General features: G+C 37.1%; 1 protein-coding gene across 1 annotated transcript in view; it reads left to right on the forward strand.

Annotated features, from left to right (window-relative positions):
• pex14.L (peroxisomal biogenesis factor 14 L homeolog) overlaps positions 1-16042 on the forward strand; it is a 100736-nt gene extending 84694 nt beyond the window's left edge. Inside the window, exons 7-9 of the mRNA XM_018225647.2 lie at positions 8869-8966; positions 10998-11089; positions 14001-16042. Of these exons, the coding sequence (XP_018081136.1) occupies positions 8869-8966; positions 10998-11089; positions 14001-14415 (605 nt within the window). The 3' untranslated portion in view covers positions 14416-16042. The remainder of the gene's footprint in view (positions 1-8868; positions 8967-10997; positions 11090-14000) is intronic.
• The last annotated feature ends 1466 nt before the right edge of the window (positions 16043-17508 follow it).

Consider the following 17508-nt stretch of genomic DNA (forward strand, 5'->3'; position numbering starts at 1 on the left):
AAAAACAAATTCTCAAACGTGGCCATGTCAGGCAAAGATCTCGTTTGGCGACTTTGTCAGATTAGTGGATCGTCAAGTATTGGCACCTTAAAAGTATACAACCCTCTCAAATTACCAGGATTGTGACTAGAACCTTTCAGGGTTTTCATATGTACCAACAATTCCAGTTAGCAGAGTACCATAATAATAACTGTCAAAGACCCTGATACTTCATGAACAATAAAAGGTTATTCCATTTAAAAATATAGCTTAAAGTACAAATATACACAATATCATTACTGTTATCAATCTTGTAGTAGGAAAAGTGTACTACACTAGTATAGTGTCTTTCAGTGCAAGTGTGTTGCTTTATGTCTTCATGCAGTTATCTATAAAAGTGTTTTTTTCAATATATTGTTCTTTGTTTCTTCTCTCTTCTCGTTATGCGAGAATGGTTCTTCAGTATATCTGTTGGCCTCATGATGCCCACATCTTGGCCATAAAGTTGGTTTGTAAACTGTATTGAACTGTGGTTGTCACTGAAATGCACCAAATACTTCAAGCCATGTAGTGCTTTATTATTTCAAAGAATCCTGCTGAGTTAAAAATAAACTTTAGATTAGTGTCAGAATTTGTCACCTGCGGGAAACTGCCCCCCCCCCCCTCATGGGGAGATAAATGTCCCAAAATATCTTGGCATTGGTGGTGCTAGTTATTGCTGTATCTAAAACAGTTGCATTGCATGATCACAGACATGTGGAAAGAAGTATATTCACACAGTAACAACTTTAGACAAGTTTTAGACACAGAGATTCCCCACACCAATGTAAAGGTATTTTTGCTTGTCTGCAGTGGTTGCAATTTCGCATGGAATGCAAAGCATTCTTTCTTACACTACCCTTAGCTGTCATTGTTTTTTATGTCACACATGATTTTCCAGCTTTTCCCAAATACGTGTTCATTTTCCTGGTGAATATTTTCTAAGGGATGCACTGAATCCACTATTTTGGGATTTGTCCAAATCTCAAACTCGGAACCCTCATTTGAATATGCAAATGAGGGTAAGGAAGAGTTAAAAAGAAAAGCATGCTGTGTGTTTGGGGTAAAAGAAAAGAACTTGCTTTCATTGTTCGAAATGTCTCATAATTTTAAGGATTTGGTCTGATCAGTCACTATTATGCTAGTAATTCACTATTAATGTGATGTGTAACTGATTGTGTGGGACGCCAAAGTTTAACACATTTTAATGATGAATATTAAACAGGAACCCAAAAACAGCTAAAATCGTCTAGATTTAAAGATTCTTTATACAGTATAGAACAAAGTTTGGGGATTCCCTCCCTATTGAGCCCAAAGCACTGAAACAGCCTAAACATTGGTAACTCTTTTCTTAGATATGTGGTAAAACCAGCAGTAATGATATGGAAAACACATTATGCAAAATGTGTTTTCTCTATTCAGCTTTTTTTTTTTCTTTTTTTTTTTTTTTTATATTTTAACAAATATATATAGCCTGTCAATGAATTTTCCTTATGTATTTCATGGAGTTTTTTTTTTTTTTTTTAATGTATAATGGTTTTATATGACATATCATTTCCTTTTGTATGTCGTATGGTAGTGGAAGATAGCCTAGGAGCTCATTAATGCCACTTGCTTATGATAGTACTGAGTGTTATTACACAAACTGCCTGACAAAAATGTTTGTATTCACACAAATATGCGCATGATCCCAAATGTCAGCTTAGTAAAAGCTACAGATTTTGGTTCATTTGCGTTCAAACTTCTTATTTGAAGTGTAACTATGTTATTGCTAGGATCTAGTCAAATGTGAGTGTGAACTTTGCAATCTTGCACACCCTGTGAAAGTGTCCTTGTTATTGTACGGCCATACAAAAGAGCTTGTATACCTAGTGCTCGAATGGTTCTTATGCAATGGTGCATCATCTTAAAGGCTTTGTCAGCCATCAAGTATATGTTTGTGTGTAATCTTTGCATGCTGCCATAACTGCAAGGTTAGGAATCCCATGAAGATGTTTCCTTCAAGATTGCTGGGGGTGACTCTGATCTCTAGATAGAGCATCTTTCCTTCCCCTTAGTTCTCTTGTCTCCGTGTCTTGTTGCCGCTGTGGGCTTTGTCAAGCAAATGACAGCAGAGAATAGATGGATAAAACAGAGGAAGCCTGAGATACAGAGAGATAAACCCTCTGATAAATGACAGGCTGTGATAAGGGACACACACAGCTATACTTCTCAATCCAGACAAGCCTCCGCCACAGTGATACATTGCAAAACCCACAGATGAGATAGGAGGGGAGTGATTATACAGAAGGAACATAAATTACAGACAGTGGACAGAGGTTCTGAAGCACTGCCTGTTTGTGTTGCTTTAGAAAGTAACAAAAGCAGCCACTGCTAAACAAAATGTGTGAGCCTTTGTTTATAAAAGTATGTGTAAATAAATATACTGTTTTCTAAATCTGATATCTCATTGCCATTTTCTGTCATTTTGCACTTTTTAACTGGTCCCATTGCTTTAAGCATTTTTTGGCTATAACATATACAGCTGTTTTGGAAACTCCTAGAAAACCATTACTTGTATCCTTTTTATTGTTTTATTAGAAATGATCTAATCCAATTAAACTAGAGGACAGTAAAGTGAAAGAGGGAATAGAAGGGGACTTGTGATATCAATATTTTCTTGCTAACCATAGTTTGAACATAGAAAATTCAAATACCAATACCATATTTCAAGGTTTGTTTGCGCTTCTCGTCAGTGATCATTTCTCTGCATATCACTAGGTAGAAGACCGCAAAATACTAATCTGATTCATTATCAGTTGTCATTTACAGTTCAACCAATCTAATTGTGTTTCTAACAAGCCCGTGGTCTACAAAGTTATTTTATCCACTATTCCTAGAATGCAGGTCTATGGACAATGAAGGAAACAACAGATTAAAAAAACGAATCATTTATAGCGTGAAAAAGATTTTTGCTGGAATTTATATTAGGGATGCACCGAATCCACGATTTTGGATTTGGCCGAACACCCGAATCCTTCGCGAAAGATTCGGCCGAATACCGAACCAAATCCTAATTTGCATATTCAAATTAGGGGTGGGAAGGGGAAAACATTTTTGACAAATTCAAAAAGTCATGCGATCTCCCTCCCCGCCCCTAATTTCCATATGCAAATATGCAAATTAGGATTTGGATTCAGTTCGGCCGGAAAGAAGGATTCGACCGAATCTGAATCCTGCTGAAAAAGGCCGAATCCTGGCCGAATCCCGAACCGAATTCTGGATTCAGTGCATACCTAATTTATATATACTTATATATAATTTATTATGCTGTATTTGCATCCAGAAACATTTCTGGCTAAAAGTATCCAGACAAATTTAATGGCATGTTTTCAATAGGGGGCACACACTGTTGAGTTTCAAACTTTCTCTGGAAGCATCCTCAGAACCAGGGCCGGATTTACATAACGGGCGTCCCTAGGCCCACTGCCATTCATCGCCCCTGTCCCCTTCCCTTTATTCATGCAAATTTTCATCATTGGACCGGAGCAATGGGGGTTGGCACACAAGAAATTTAAAAAAATGATTGTATCTCCAGCACATCCCTTGTGTTTTTGAACCAATATGGGTGTGGTTGGACAGCATGCCGCCCCCTAAAATCCTGCCGCCCTAGGCCCAGGCCTTGGTGGCCTTTCCACAAATCCTGGACTGCTCAGTACATGTCTAGTAAGTGCGCGCCTGCACACGGGTCTGACATCACAATGAGCAAAGGCAAGCTTTGACTAGTGTTGTGTAACAATTGCTGCTATTGAACACTGGGAATTTGTTCTCTAGCGTGAAGAATCCATCTGGCAGTTTTAATGTCTGGGTTTTGCTACAGAGAATTACATGTTGGAATGTGTAATACCATCTATAAAGTTTGCTGGAGAAATAATGGTGTGTCTGGATACATTTGGTCATGTAGTGCTTTTCACTGTATTTTAGTTCAGTTCCTATATGGTGGAACTAGAGTGGATGTTTTTTTGAATATTGAGTAATGCTAATGTATAACCTTGCATAACTTCAATATTGCTATCTTACCTGTGTGTGTCCATGTATAAACATTTCCTCAGGCGGCAGCACCCCGTAGGTTACCATGGGTGGCAAAAAGCAGTTCCTTTTTTTTTTTTTAAAGTTGAGTATCAGCTCTTCTGGCTTGGACAGAGCAATAGCACTAGTAATGCAGTACCCTTAATCTTTTATCTTCATCATTGTTATAAACAAGGGGGTTACAATTTATCTTTTTCCATCAATCAATTTGTCTGTCTGAAAACCACAACATTGTTGTTGTTTTTTCTGCTTTTTATATATTTGAGCTGTGTTTTAGGATTTGCTTTACTCTTTATGGCAATGTCATTTCCATTTTCAGTTGCTTGCTGACTTTTTTGCATGCTTAATTAGCCGCCTTATATTTAATAAAAATTTAGGATGACCCAGCTAACTTGAATGCCTTAAATTAGCATTTTATCTCAATGCTAACCTTTTTTTTATTAAACCATTAAAGTTTTTCTTTGTCTTTACATTTAAGGAAGGTGAATATACAGAGATATATTTGTTTAATAGAATTTTAATGACATTCCATTTAACTTTTGTTTAAAAAAAGTTTTCCCAGTTCATTGGATATAGAGGTGCCCTTATACTGCTTTAGTTTGCACATTTACATTTTGAGGTCTTTGTACAGTTGTCTCCATAAGCAGGTGGTAGTTTTTTTGTTTGCAATACACAGGCTGATTTAAGGCCAGTGTTAGATGTAGCAGATCCACTGCTGGTCCAACTATGCACCCCAAAAGTAGTATGTGGGAGTGATTTTTCCAACGAAATCTGATTTATCAGCATTAGAATAGCTGTATCTCTGTTAAGCACTTACTAACAGGCAGACAGCTAGGGGCCCATTTACTTAGTTCGAGTGAAGGAATAGAGGAAAAATAGTTCGAATTTCAAATGGTTTTTTTGGCTACTTCGACCATCAAATGGGCGACTTCGACCTTCGACTATGACCTTCGACTTCGAATCAAACGATTCGAACTAAAAATCGTTCGACTATTCGACCATTCGATAGTCGAAGTACTGTCTCTTTAAAAAATTCTTCAACACCCTAGTTCACCACCTAAAACCTACCGAGGCCAATGTTAGCCTATGGGGAAGGTCCCCATAGGCTTCCTAACAATTTTCTGATCGAAGGAATATCCTTCGATCGATGGATTAAAATCCTAAAATCCTTTACCCTAGGTAAATCTGCCCCCTAGTATACTGTGCCTGTCAACTCCAGTACATTAAACCATTATAGAAATTGGCATCAATATCATATTATACAATGAGTAGTTGGTTCTACACCCCAAGTACATTAAATTACATGAAAGGCTGTGTGTGGGTACTGACACCCCAACTGCAGTATTTACAGTTGGAGATTGTGCTTACACCCCATATGCATTGACATAGCAACATAGTAATTTTTGTTTGAAAAAAAAGATGCATGTCCTTGAGTTTTAGATATCAGAAAATATATTAGGGTAACGTGTTTATTTCACATATAATACACAAGGGCCATGTATATCCTGTAAATTATGCCCTTATAAATGGTGCTTAGTGATGTCATTGGTTATAATCGGAGCTTTATCATTTCTGTCACATGACAGACACTGAACTTGTGTATTATAATAAATAAAGTACCCCCTGTTGCAAAATATTAGAATATTAGATTAGTCGGTGGGTGACGGAGGCAGTCATAGAAGAACCAATGTTTAATGCTCTGTGGGTATGGATTTGACCATTGCTTTCTTAGAAAAATAACATGATTGTTTAGGGCAAGAGAAGGGTTAAAGGAGAAACAAACCCTGTAAAGAAAAAAACCCGTACCCCCCACCCCACAGAGACCTTCCCTCCCTCCTCCCCCCAGCCTAACTACCCCCCTGGGGAAATGCCCCATACTCTTTCCTTACCCCTTGTCACAGATTCTGGCGTCGGGGGTTAGTTAGGCTGGGGGGAAGAGGGAGGGGGGTCTCCGTGGGGTGGGGGTACGTGTTTTTTTAAATTATTTTTTACAGAGTCTCCCTCCTCCTTTAATGCTATTATCATGGAACTGCAGAGCCAGTAAACAGGCGCTGTAGTATAGATAAAGGCAGTGAGAGGAGCAGGTAAAAGCAGTTTCAGAATCAAGGGGGCAGAAACATGCTTTATTTCTATAACATGCATTCTCTTATCACAATAAGAGTTTGGGGGCCTCCTGGGTCAGCAGCAGCCACCTGTCAAATCAATCTTACAAGAATTATTCCGTTCAGAGAACTCCCTAATATTTATTCTCCACACTTCTTGTTCAGTCCTCAAAGTAGAAACCCGCAGTACAGCCCTTCTGCAATTAGATTGGCTGGTGGGAGGTTCAAAGTTCACTCTCCAGCCAATTTGATTTCAGCTATACCAGGACTTAGAGGAGAAAACCAGCAGCAAGGAGGTTTGCAATCATGATGCAGGATTAGCCTCCCCTAGCATTAATGAAAATCCACTTGTGGTTGTCGCTGTAAAATAATCTCAAAATATGCTATGACTGCTCTTTTCCAAATGCTTGCTCACACCAGTGCTGCAGAGTTGGTTACTGATTTATGTGATGCTACAAATTGCCATATTCCCAAACCTGTGTGCTTTTTAAAGCTGGTTTACTCTAGTACTCCAGTCAGTTTCTCTAATTGTTTTTTTGTGGTCTTTTTTCTTTTTTTTTTTTTTAATAATAGCTGGGTATCATTCTCTAATATATTGGTGAGAGTTTTTTTTTTTTTTTAAATTTTAATTTGCCTGGTTGAGTTGATTTTTTTTTGGCCATCATATGTCCAGGCCTGATGCCTAGCCTAGCATAAATTTTTGTTTTTTTGTACTTAGAATAATTTTTAGCTTCTTTTTCTGGTGGGTGGGTAAAACTTGGTCACAATTCTCAACATAATATAAGAATGTTCCCTATGGATTTGCTAAGGTAGGTGAAGAGACCAGAGGGGCACCTGATGCCGATGCTATCAATTTACGTTCAGTAAAGCCCCTATGCAATTATTGAGTCTCTAAGTAAAGAGCATACAATATCATCTGTGATTGTTGTTTTGGCTTGACTCATTTTAGGTAAACCATCTTTTTTCACATTAGAGTCCTTTGTGGAAAAAAAATACTCATATTCCTACAGCAGCTAGATCCCTACTGAGAGCAAATTTAAAGAAGCCTAACTTGCCAGATAAGTGCATAAAGATTCCAAAGGTAAATTGCATTAAGGCAGTTGATACAGTATAGAATCAAATGCTACATATAAAGTTTGACTTGTTTTTGTAGACAAAGGAAAAAGCCATGAAGTTGAAGGAAGTATGGAATGCTACATTTGACATTCCGTTATAATTTGGGTGTATTCAGTGCCATAACTAGATGTTAGTGGGCCCCACAGCAAATTAATTTTAGGGCCCCCAACATATCCAGAGATTGACCTGTTTTACCAATAAATGTTGAAATTGCTCATTATTTGGGCCTCATGGGGCCCCCCTGCAGCCGCAGGGTCTGCTTCCTCTATAGTTACACCCTTGGGTGTATTCTTTAGTATATCTTTATTAAATAGTCAATTTAATATAATTTGAACTTAAAGAAAAGAAAAAGCACTACTTCAATTAAACACAGAAAGGAGTCACGGGGTGTAGAGCTTTTTTGTGCTTGATATACTGTTCGGTTTTCTTCATGCTCCATAAGTACTTATATTAGAACAAGGGTTTTTCCTTTTAGATCTGTGAGAAGTGTAAAAACAATAATAATTTTTACATTTGTCACAGAGCATGGATCATACAAAAATGTGTCATTCGCTGTGAACTTGTCATCTACATCTGTACCGTTAGGGTATAATTTGTAATTTAAAATGTGTATCAAAACATAGGACTCTGCCTTACCTAGTTTCCCAACCAAAACAGCCTCCTTTTTACAATAGGTGGAATCAAAGATCCCAATTATAACATTTGAGGTGCAATTCTACATACAGATGAAATCAACCAATAGTGCTCTGTGGTTTCTTGTTGCTCACTTTCCATTAGCCCCCAATGTACTGGAATTAGGATGTCCTTGTGTCTCCCAGCTAGCAGTTTGATCAATACAATCAAAGCACTCCAGAATGCAATACTTTTCACGTAATCAGAACGAAATGTTTAAGTGACTAATCGTTGTGCATCTTTATTGTGGCAAACTATTAAAGTTTTTAGGTTCCTCGAAGGGTACTTTTTAGTATCACATTTATAAATTCAACTTTAGCGTTGACTTCTCATCCCTTTAAACCCCAAGTCTTTCTAGATTCACTTGGTCCTACAAACTGCACTGGAGTATAATGTGTGTTTTATAGGCAGCACTTATATTTAATTGGTTCATTCTCTTCCGAAAGTTTTTTTTTTCAAGTTTGAAGTCATTTAGATGCATAAAACACACTTGATTAGCCATTCTCTACATGGAGAAGGAAAACTGATCTATCTACCTACTACCACAGTTTTGCTGGAACTTCCTTTATCTCCCAAAATGGGATATATTTCTGTGCACTTCTGCTAGCAAAGCTAATTTTATCAATGCTAAACTATAGACTTTACTGCTATGAAATCACAAGATTTTTTGTAAATCATTGGTACAGTTGCCTTCCTACATTACTGAACTTTTTATGTAAAATATTTCCACGCATACATTAATAGGGAGGATAGCAGTACTTGCAGTACATATTGTTTGATTCTGATGGAATGGTTTAGATCTGAGACGTGAAAGCAGTGATGCCCTAAAGCAGTTGTTGGAGTGCCAATTCTGGCTTTTATTTTGGCATTTTTTTGTTTTTCATTCTTTCAGTAACTCAACTCCAGACAACCCTAGCAGCTGTACAGGAACTGCTGATCCAGCAACAACAAAAGATCCAGGAACTGTCGCTGGAACTTTCTGCTTCAAAGGTGAGCAAGAATACGCATGCCTTTCATACTTTCATACTTTTGGGTAACCCTTTGTTTGGTGGAAAATGGCAAAAGTCCACAAAGTTAACCCCTTCAATGACCCTTACTGCATATATATAATATCCTTAAAATATATATATATAATTTAAGCCACTCTTAAAGGTATTAATTGAATGTGTTGTCACAACATGACCCAGCAGGGTTTTCCACAACCACACTGCCCTGACATTTAAAGGACCATTTATTGTGGCTTCAAATGAAAGTTCGTCTTCCAGTTCTCCAGTTAGGAAGAGGCAAAATTATGCGTTCATCCGTTGAGTTAATGCCCATGTTGCTTATGGTACTTTACTTCTGTTCTGAAAGAAATTGTTTGTTTTTGTTTTTTTATAATCTACCATTGGACAGTATTACAATTCCATCCCTCTGTATAATTTCTACTTGTAATAAGAATAAAAAGCTGGTGACATACACAGAGAGAACAAAATAACCAGAACTCAGAACAGATATGCATCATCTCTCCTCATCTACCAATTTCTTATATAAATACAAAAAGTTAATTTAAGCTATTCACTTTTTATATCCAAAGTAATATAATGTTAAAAGAACAGTAACGTCATTAATTGAACAGTACTTGCTCATATTTTATACCACCATGATTATCACACAGTATACAATTATAAAGGCCAGTAGACAAAAGCCTTATACAGTATGCTGCTGGGCTATTGCTTCTATGGTAAATGCAAAAAAAATAGAGCAAACAAGAGATTGGGCATGGCATGTCTAGAAAAATTGCAGTAGTGAAAAGATGATGTGCCTGAAGCAATTGCAGGCGATGCCCCTGAAATGCAGGCGCTTTCTAATGCTTGTTCAATGCAAGTCAGATGCAATTGTGCTAAAGTCCAGTTGGCTTCACAGAATTAGTCGTGAAAAGTAGTGTCTTTTTCTTAAGTCACAAGTTTGCTGCTGTAGCTCAAATGTTTGCCTGCATCAGTATGTGCTCAGTTCAGAAGAGGAGGCATGATGGTCCAAGCTATGCCAAGTGCAACTATATGTAAGTGCCAGGAATGACCTTTGATGCAAGTAGCTTTAATAGATGGAATTTTGTGCAACAACTGCAAGGAAATTTGTATGACTGCAACTTTTTCCTCATAAATGACCCCTCCGGTTTCCTGGAGAAAACCTACTGTTAGAGGATTTTTTTTTTTGCTTTGAAATTTTAAGTATGCCAATTTCTACAGGTACTTTTGAAATGTGGTAGTATACTGCTCGGAGGTTTTGATATTTATATTTTGAAGTCAGAAATCTCCATAAAACTTTCCATTTTAAGTAATGGCATATTTGGGAGTATACAATACAATACGTTTGATATATATTTCTATATTATGAAAACCTTTTTTTCCAGTATTTAGAGCCCTATATCCTGTTACAGCAGTGGAATTATACAAATGTGTATTACACCATGTATGATTTTCCTAGGTAAACTGAAAGCCCCCTCCCCCAGTAATACCCCTAAAATGAGAGAGCGCAAAATGTTCAAAAATGTCTGGCACTAATGGCAAGAATCAGAGTTATAGTTAATTAGAAAATGTGCAGGGAATGAGCTTGATGGAGGCTGGTGGAGGTGGGGCTGGGGTTTAAGGGGAGTATCTTTAAGGATCCTTAAACCACATAGGGGGTTATGTAATTAAAGGCACTATGTTTGCCTAGGAGCAGTAACCAATAGCAACCAATCAGCAGGTAGAATTGGTCAACTGTTCTATGGTTACTATGGGTTACTGCTCCTGGGCAAACTTAGTGTCTTTTACATCTGGGGGATAATGTTTTAATATATCTGGGCAAAATTGTCAAATGCTTGACAGACAGATGGTCCTGTTCCAAATTTTACCCTGAAATCTCTGGGTCTATGCCACAGATGTGTAATAAAATAGGGCAAATTGTTTTTATTGTTGTTGTCTAAAATGATTATATGTGTATTGTTGCTGCTCAAAGTGAATTATTTTTAAATTAATAAGATATTTATGTACTGTACAGGCATCCAGTTCCACAAACACAATTCTTGAGTCCCAAAACATTCAAGAACTAAAGTCTGAAATCTACTCGCTGAAAGGGCTGCTTTTAAACAGGTAAACATAATCATGAAGAAAACAACTGCATATGCATAGAAAACATTACCTTTATTTGAAGAATTTTAAATTCTCTATAGATAGTAATTTAAACAACACAACCCTCAGCAGTTGCCCTCTAATCCACCTCCAGAGTAATAAGCCAACATAAATTTAGTAGATTTTCTTTAGACTTTTTCTGTTTCATTAATATCCCTTTTATTTGCTGCATATTGTAAAATAGGGCTTAGATTGCTTTTTGAAGGGTAAGAATTACCCTCTCCTCCCATCAATCTATACCCCTTTTAATACAAGCGAATATTTGTTGGCCTTTTCCTATTGCTAGCGTTGCTTGCTACAGCTAAGGTTATCTACAAGTATCCCTAGATCATTCTCCATCAAGGATAAATCTTATTAGTCCAAACCCTTTTATTCCAGTACAGTTCAGATTGTACACCAGAAATAAAGACTTTTTTTTTTTTTTCAATTTCTTTTCAAAATGTTTGAATATTTCTGTCTCTGGTGTTTCACTCAAGCAGCTCAGTGTTCCAGGTGCGGAATATGAACTGTTACAAATTGCTGCATTTTTTGATACATTTCTTAGCAGTGTTTGACCAACTATTGTATCAATTATAACAGCTGCCAAAGAATTTAACATTGTATGTATTAATTTTGAACAGTTGGTGACCTCCCTCTCACTGCCATTTCAGAAAGACACAAGTGAATTAAAAACACGGTCATAAATAGATGATAGAAAGTAATTGATTTTGACTTTATTTCAAAATACATGAATACATGGCTAAGTAGTAATTCAGTTTTTTCATTACATAACTGCTCAGAAACCAGTACATTCTGCATCAGAATTTTCTAAGCAGCCCTTTAGCTTCAGCTTTTAAGACATACACACCTCATATGCTCTTGATTTGTGACAATCCCTAAGCCTCAACTGATGCCTAGAGCACACTGAGCACATGAACGTCACTGATGTACCTAACAAAATCCAGGATGCACAACTGTGCACAACTTTGAAGGCCTGGAATATTATTGTTGTGGAGATTCTGAAACTTTAGGCTGATACAGCAGTTCAGTATATAAAATACAACGTTGCTACCCATATTTGTTTTTAGGGTTTAGTTCTTCATTAAATTCTAAAATAATGATTTTTTTTATTAACTGTGAATCTCATATGCCACTTAGCCGCCCATACCACCAGCTTGTCCATATTCAAGGATGACACATCCTAGGTGGACATTGCTTGCAGTGCCCACCCCCAAGTCATTAATGAGCAAATTAAATAAAAGCTGATCCAGTAAGTACCCTAAACCAAGTTGAGAATGTACCACTTTAATAATCATTCTCTGTACTGAATCCTTTAGTAATGCTGTTTGTACATGGAAAACTGTCTTAAAAAGCAAACATTCATGTAGTACGGTATCAAAAGCTTTTGCAAAATCGCTGCTAATCACATCTACTGCAACAACTGCCCAACTCCTTACCTCATCTTGATTATTAAATATTCAGTTTCTTCTTTCACATTGTTGAACTGACTGTGCCGGTCATTGAAGGAAGCCACCAGTGTAGTGAGTGATTAAGTAAATGGGTGTGTGGTGAGAACTTGTATTTCATATTGTCTTTCATAAAGCCATGCTGATTACTACTTATAATGCCATTTTCCAGAAAGTAATCTTGAATATTATTCTTTAACAAGTGTTTAAGTAACTTACCCACAAACAATGTTAAACTTACAGGCCTCAAGCCTGGTTGAGTAGCTAATGCCTTTTTAAATATTGGAATAACATCACATTTCACCAGTCCATTGGCACTATACTAGGTTCACTGATTAATCACATTTTCTTATTCTGAGTATCTTGCAACCAAAATATCAACATTTTTAAATTAAGACACACTTTCTGGCAACATATTTTTACTACTGATATACTTTATAGAAAACTGGGATTATTCTTTGTCTGCAAAGCAATCAAGTCCTCATTTTCTATTTTTGGCTTCATGATTGCTGCTTTAATCTATCTGGAGTATTTATAGGTCCTAAAATGAGCCATCTATCACCTCTGAATTGAAATAAGCCAGGGCCTCCCACACTCACACCTGATTATCTCCCCTTTTATTGAAACACCTCACTCTAAACATCCCTTTGAATGTTAGAGAATTGTAGAGGTTCCCTTATTTTTGCCATCTGCAAATACATGTAACTTTGTCATTTTCTTTAATAAGTAAGCAAACAAGCAGTATGTTTTTGACTCATGTTTAATTGGGTCTTCATTATCTAATTTTAGGACTTGCATGAAAAACATCATATGGCAGGTCTTGTTTATTCAGAAATATTACATTTAAAGGAGCTGTTCACAATTAAATTAACTTTTAGTATGAAATAGAGAGTGACAGGGACTGGTCTGGTGGAACACTGAGAAAAAACCCGGTGAGCCACGCACCTGTTTTCAGGCCGCGCTGCCCCTGATCCCTCCCCTCTGGTCCTGATTGTGCCGCAAATTACAGGACAGGTATGCGTGGGGGCCTGAAGGGGGGGTTGCGATTGAGGCGTGGGGATCTGTAGGGGGGGGTTGTAGCATAGGCGGGGGGGTCCCCGGTGGGCCTGCGACCCAACAGTCCGACGCTGGAGAGTGATATTCTGGAACAATTTGTAGTTGGTTTTCATTTGTTTGTGTTATTTTATTCAGTAGCTCTCCAGTTTACAATTTCAGCAATACAAATGACCCTAGCAACCATACCTAAATAAGAGAATAGGAGAAATAATTAAAATATTTTAAAAAAAGATGAAGGCCAATTTGAAAGTTGTTTAGAATGAGCTGTAACATGCTAAAGGTTAACTTAAAGGCCATCTCACCTCAAAAAAGCACAACTGTCGTTGTATGCTGTTTAAAGACTGTTAACATGTTTTATTTTCAAATGGTAGGAGGCAGTTCCCACCATCTCCCTCTGCTTCCAAAATCCCTGCTTGGCAAATCCCAGTAAAACCTCCAACACTTCCCAGCCCAGCTGTATTAAACCACAACAGCAGCAGTGATATCTCTCCTGTAAGCAATGAGTCTGGTTCATCATCTCCTGTGAAGGAGATCCACAGCCCAGAAGGAACAAAGGGAAGCTCCCACCATCTAGGATTAACAGAAGAAGAATCAGAAATTGATGTGCAAACTCAGGTTCGCATGGAAGTGCAGGGGGAAGAGGAGAACGAAGATGATGTTGTGCAACCTGATGAAGATTGCATTGGTGTTCAGACTGAAGATCGCAGAGGTGGAGATGGACAGATCAATGAGCAAGTAGACAAGCTACGTCGACCTGAAGGAGCCAGCAATGAAATGGACTGTTAGTAGGTGTAGTATACATGTAGTAGACAGCCCTAAGTGATCAGAGTGTCCCCTGTAAACTTTCAAGGTGAAGACTCAGAATGCAGCAATTTGGACCTCAAATTTCCTGAATTGAAAGTGCACATCATACTGTCGATTTTAGTGTGCACCATATTTTTCCATGATTTTCAGGTGTTTATATTGTTTAATCACTGATTGCAGTAGTTCAATTATTCATTTCCCACTTTATATTTGTCATATTGTACAGAGTTAGGGCTTCTAAATATTCTAATATGTATTAAAAGTCACAGAGTATTACCATGACTATATAAAATCTGAGTGCTTTTATACAGGTCATGTAACTCTGAAGTGAGTTCTCATATACTCATATTTTACAACTCGGGGAACATTATTTATAACATGCAAGTTTCAGTAATTCACATGTCATCACTAAGCACCATTCATAAGGATATCACAGTATATTTATGGTTCTTGTGTATAATACGTGTGTGGGTGTGGGTGTGTGTGGGTGTGTGTGGGTGTGTGGGTGTGTGTGGGTGTGTGGTGAAAAATGTACCCCCTATTGTAAAATATAAGGATATTATAAGTCACCGTGACATGACCATATAAAAGGATGCGGCCAACTGTCCCGGGTGCAGGTAGAAGTATTTACAATTACGAGAAAGATGTTGCACTTAGTTGGAATATAATGCCAAGAAAGGTGAAAATAGGTGATTTCTAGTTTTGAGCACTACCCTGCTCTTCCACATGGACCCATTGGGTCAGGCACCTTCCTTGGTCCCTGTGGAAGAGCACAGTAGTGAAATATTGGACTTTTCCCAATGAATCACCTTTTTGTGCATTAAATTCTTATTGTTTGGTAGCTTTTTTTTGCAATTAAATATATATTTGCACATTTCTTGTAATTACAACTACATTATTACAATTGAATATTATTAGTAGGTTAAAAAGATCCACAACAAACCATTTGTTTTCAACAGGCGATTTTAAGAGCGTTTATTAACTGTATATGTAACAGTGTTCTTTATTTTGACACAACCTATAAACTGATTCACACATTCAACACAACCATAGACATTGTTTATGAAAAGATGTAGCCATTAAGATAGTTAACCCTTTGATAGCTTTGAGGCACATACACTCCAGCATTGCATATTGCTTGACAGTATATTTGTTTCCATTAATGTTAATGGAAGCTGTAAATGTACATTCAGCCGCACTCTATACCATTTTTGCCAGGAAAGCAGATTTTTGTTTTGGCAATTAAGGAACACCACAGTGAACACAAAAGTAATTGTGCCCCAATCTTAGAAGCTTTATGGAAAATACATACACTATCTAAACAAATAGGGAGGTCTACTATTGCTGTGTACTCAACATCCACTTTCCACACAATCATATAAAAGATTAATGAGAGCAGATAGCTAAAATGTTAGATGTAGCTGATAAAAGGAAATAATACTTTGACTATCTGTAGTGAATACAGTTTGGAAAAAAAAATCTCACCTCATAAATTGCATGATTGCAGCACTGCACCCTGTAAACGTCCGCAATGGACTGTGCTCATTAGTGTGCTGTTGTATAGATTAATTGTACATAATTGTAATAAAGAATAATTACACCACATAAAATTGTATTGGTCACAATATTCTTTAGTTTGTAGGATGGTATTGTGCTATAGGTACTGTGCATCCAGTTTATATGTATTATTCAAATTCTTTTCTATTTTTGTGCTATGCAAATTATGGTGAAGCATATTTACTTGTCATCCATGGAAAATTTTAATTATATTAGCTTTCTCATAGTATAAGTGTCACAATACTTGATTTAAGGGTAAATAGCCACCCCCTTTTATCATTCCCTATTGTACGTTCTGTCTTTAGCCCAACCTGAGCTGCCATTCTCGGACAGAGCATACTACATGGTGAGGTGAATTAGAGAGGCATGAAAGAAAAGATATGGATACAGAAGTACACATAATCCTCTGGACACAGGGCCTCTAAACTCTTTGGGCCATTAGCAAGCCTTACAGTCATTGTTTGGGTATTTTTGGGATCTCCAGCCCTGAACATCATTAAACTCTCACACAGCTTAATATTTTTCTTTTTACTAAGGAACTTGGCGTTGTAGTTCATCCTCCCATTGTTAAACCTGCTTTGCAAATGTTCAAATAGGGTCATGTGTCACTTTTTCTATCTCCAACATTAATCTTGGTAGACTTGTGTTTATGAGCCTTGACCCATCAGTGGCTCTTTGTCTAATCTTTCAACAACATGGAAATGTACTAAAACCTTTAACAGAGGAACATTCTCTAATTTGAAAAGTTAGTAACAAAAAATATATTTTGGTGCAACAGAAAGACAGTTTTCCCCCAATAAGGTCTATATAGCATTCCACTCAAATTGAAGATGAAAGAATACTGTAGGTTATACTGCAAAATAGATAAATCTATATCTGCAAAAGATGACCTATAGGGTTTTCCCAAGAAAATAATTTATTTATTATATATGGATAAAACCATATTCATGAATCTTATATGTGTGATATATATCAGTGGTATTGCCTATTGGAATCATATTGCTGATACATGTTCATAACTAAGCCATGTGATTCCATGCTTCCTATATTGTTGCTACTTTTTGGGGAAGACTGGTCCCTGTTTAGTACCTGTTTTTTACCCATGACAAAACAAACCAGGTCCTTATAGAAATGGTTCGCTAAGATCAGAGAGAAGGTAGTTGAGTGGTGTCACCCATTTGAAACATTAGTAGGTATCTACAAACATTACTTTTTACTTTTCCTTAACAAAAAACTAACCAACACAAATGGAGTGAAAACGTTAACTTAAAATGCAATAAAAAAGAATGCATTGAACTGTGGCCCAATAGGGTTTTTATCAGGATCAGTAAATATAGAGACAAAAAGGGGACCACAAGCACCCTTCTTTTCATCTGGCACCCCTTAATGCCCATTCCTACCGTCAACCACTTGTGCTTCTAGTCCAGGTTTTGAGATAATACCACCAAGCATCAAAATAAGTGATTTGTAGACCCATGTATGACGATGTTATATATCCTTCACTAAATGACATTATTT

This window comes from Xenopus laevis, chromosome 7L, assembly GCF_017654675.1.
Source record: "Xenopus laevis strain J_2021 chromosome 7L, Xenopus_laevis_v10.1, whole genome shotgun sequence".
Taxonomy (NCBI): Eukaryota; Metazoa; Chordata; class Amphibia; order Anura; family Pipidae; genus Xenopus; species Xenopus laevis.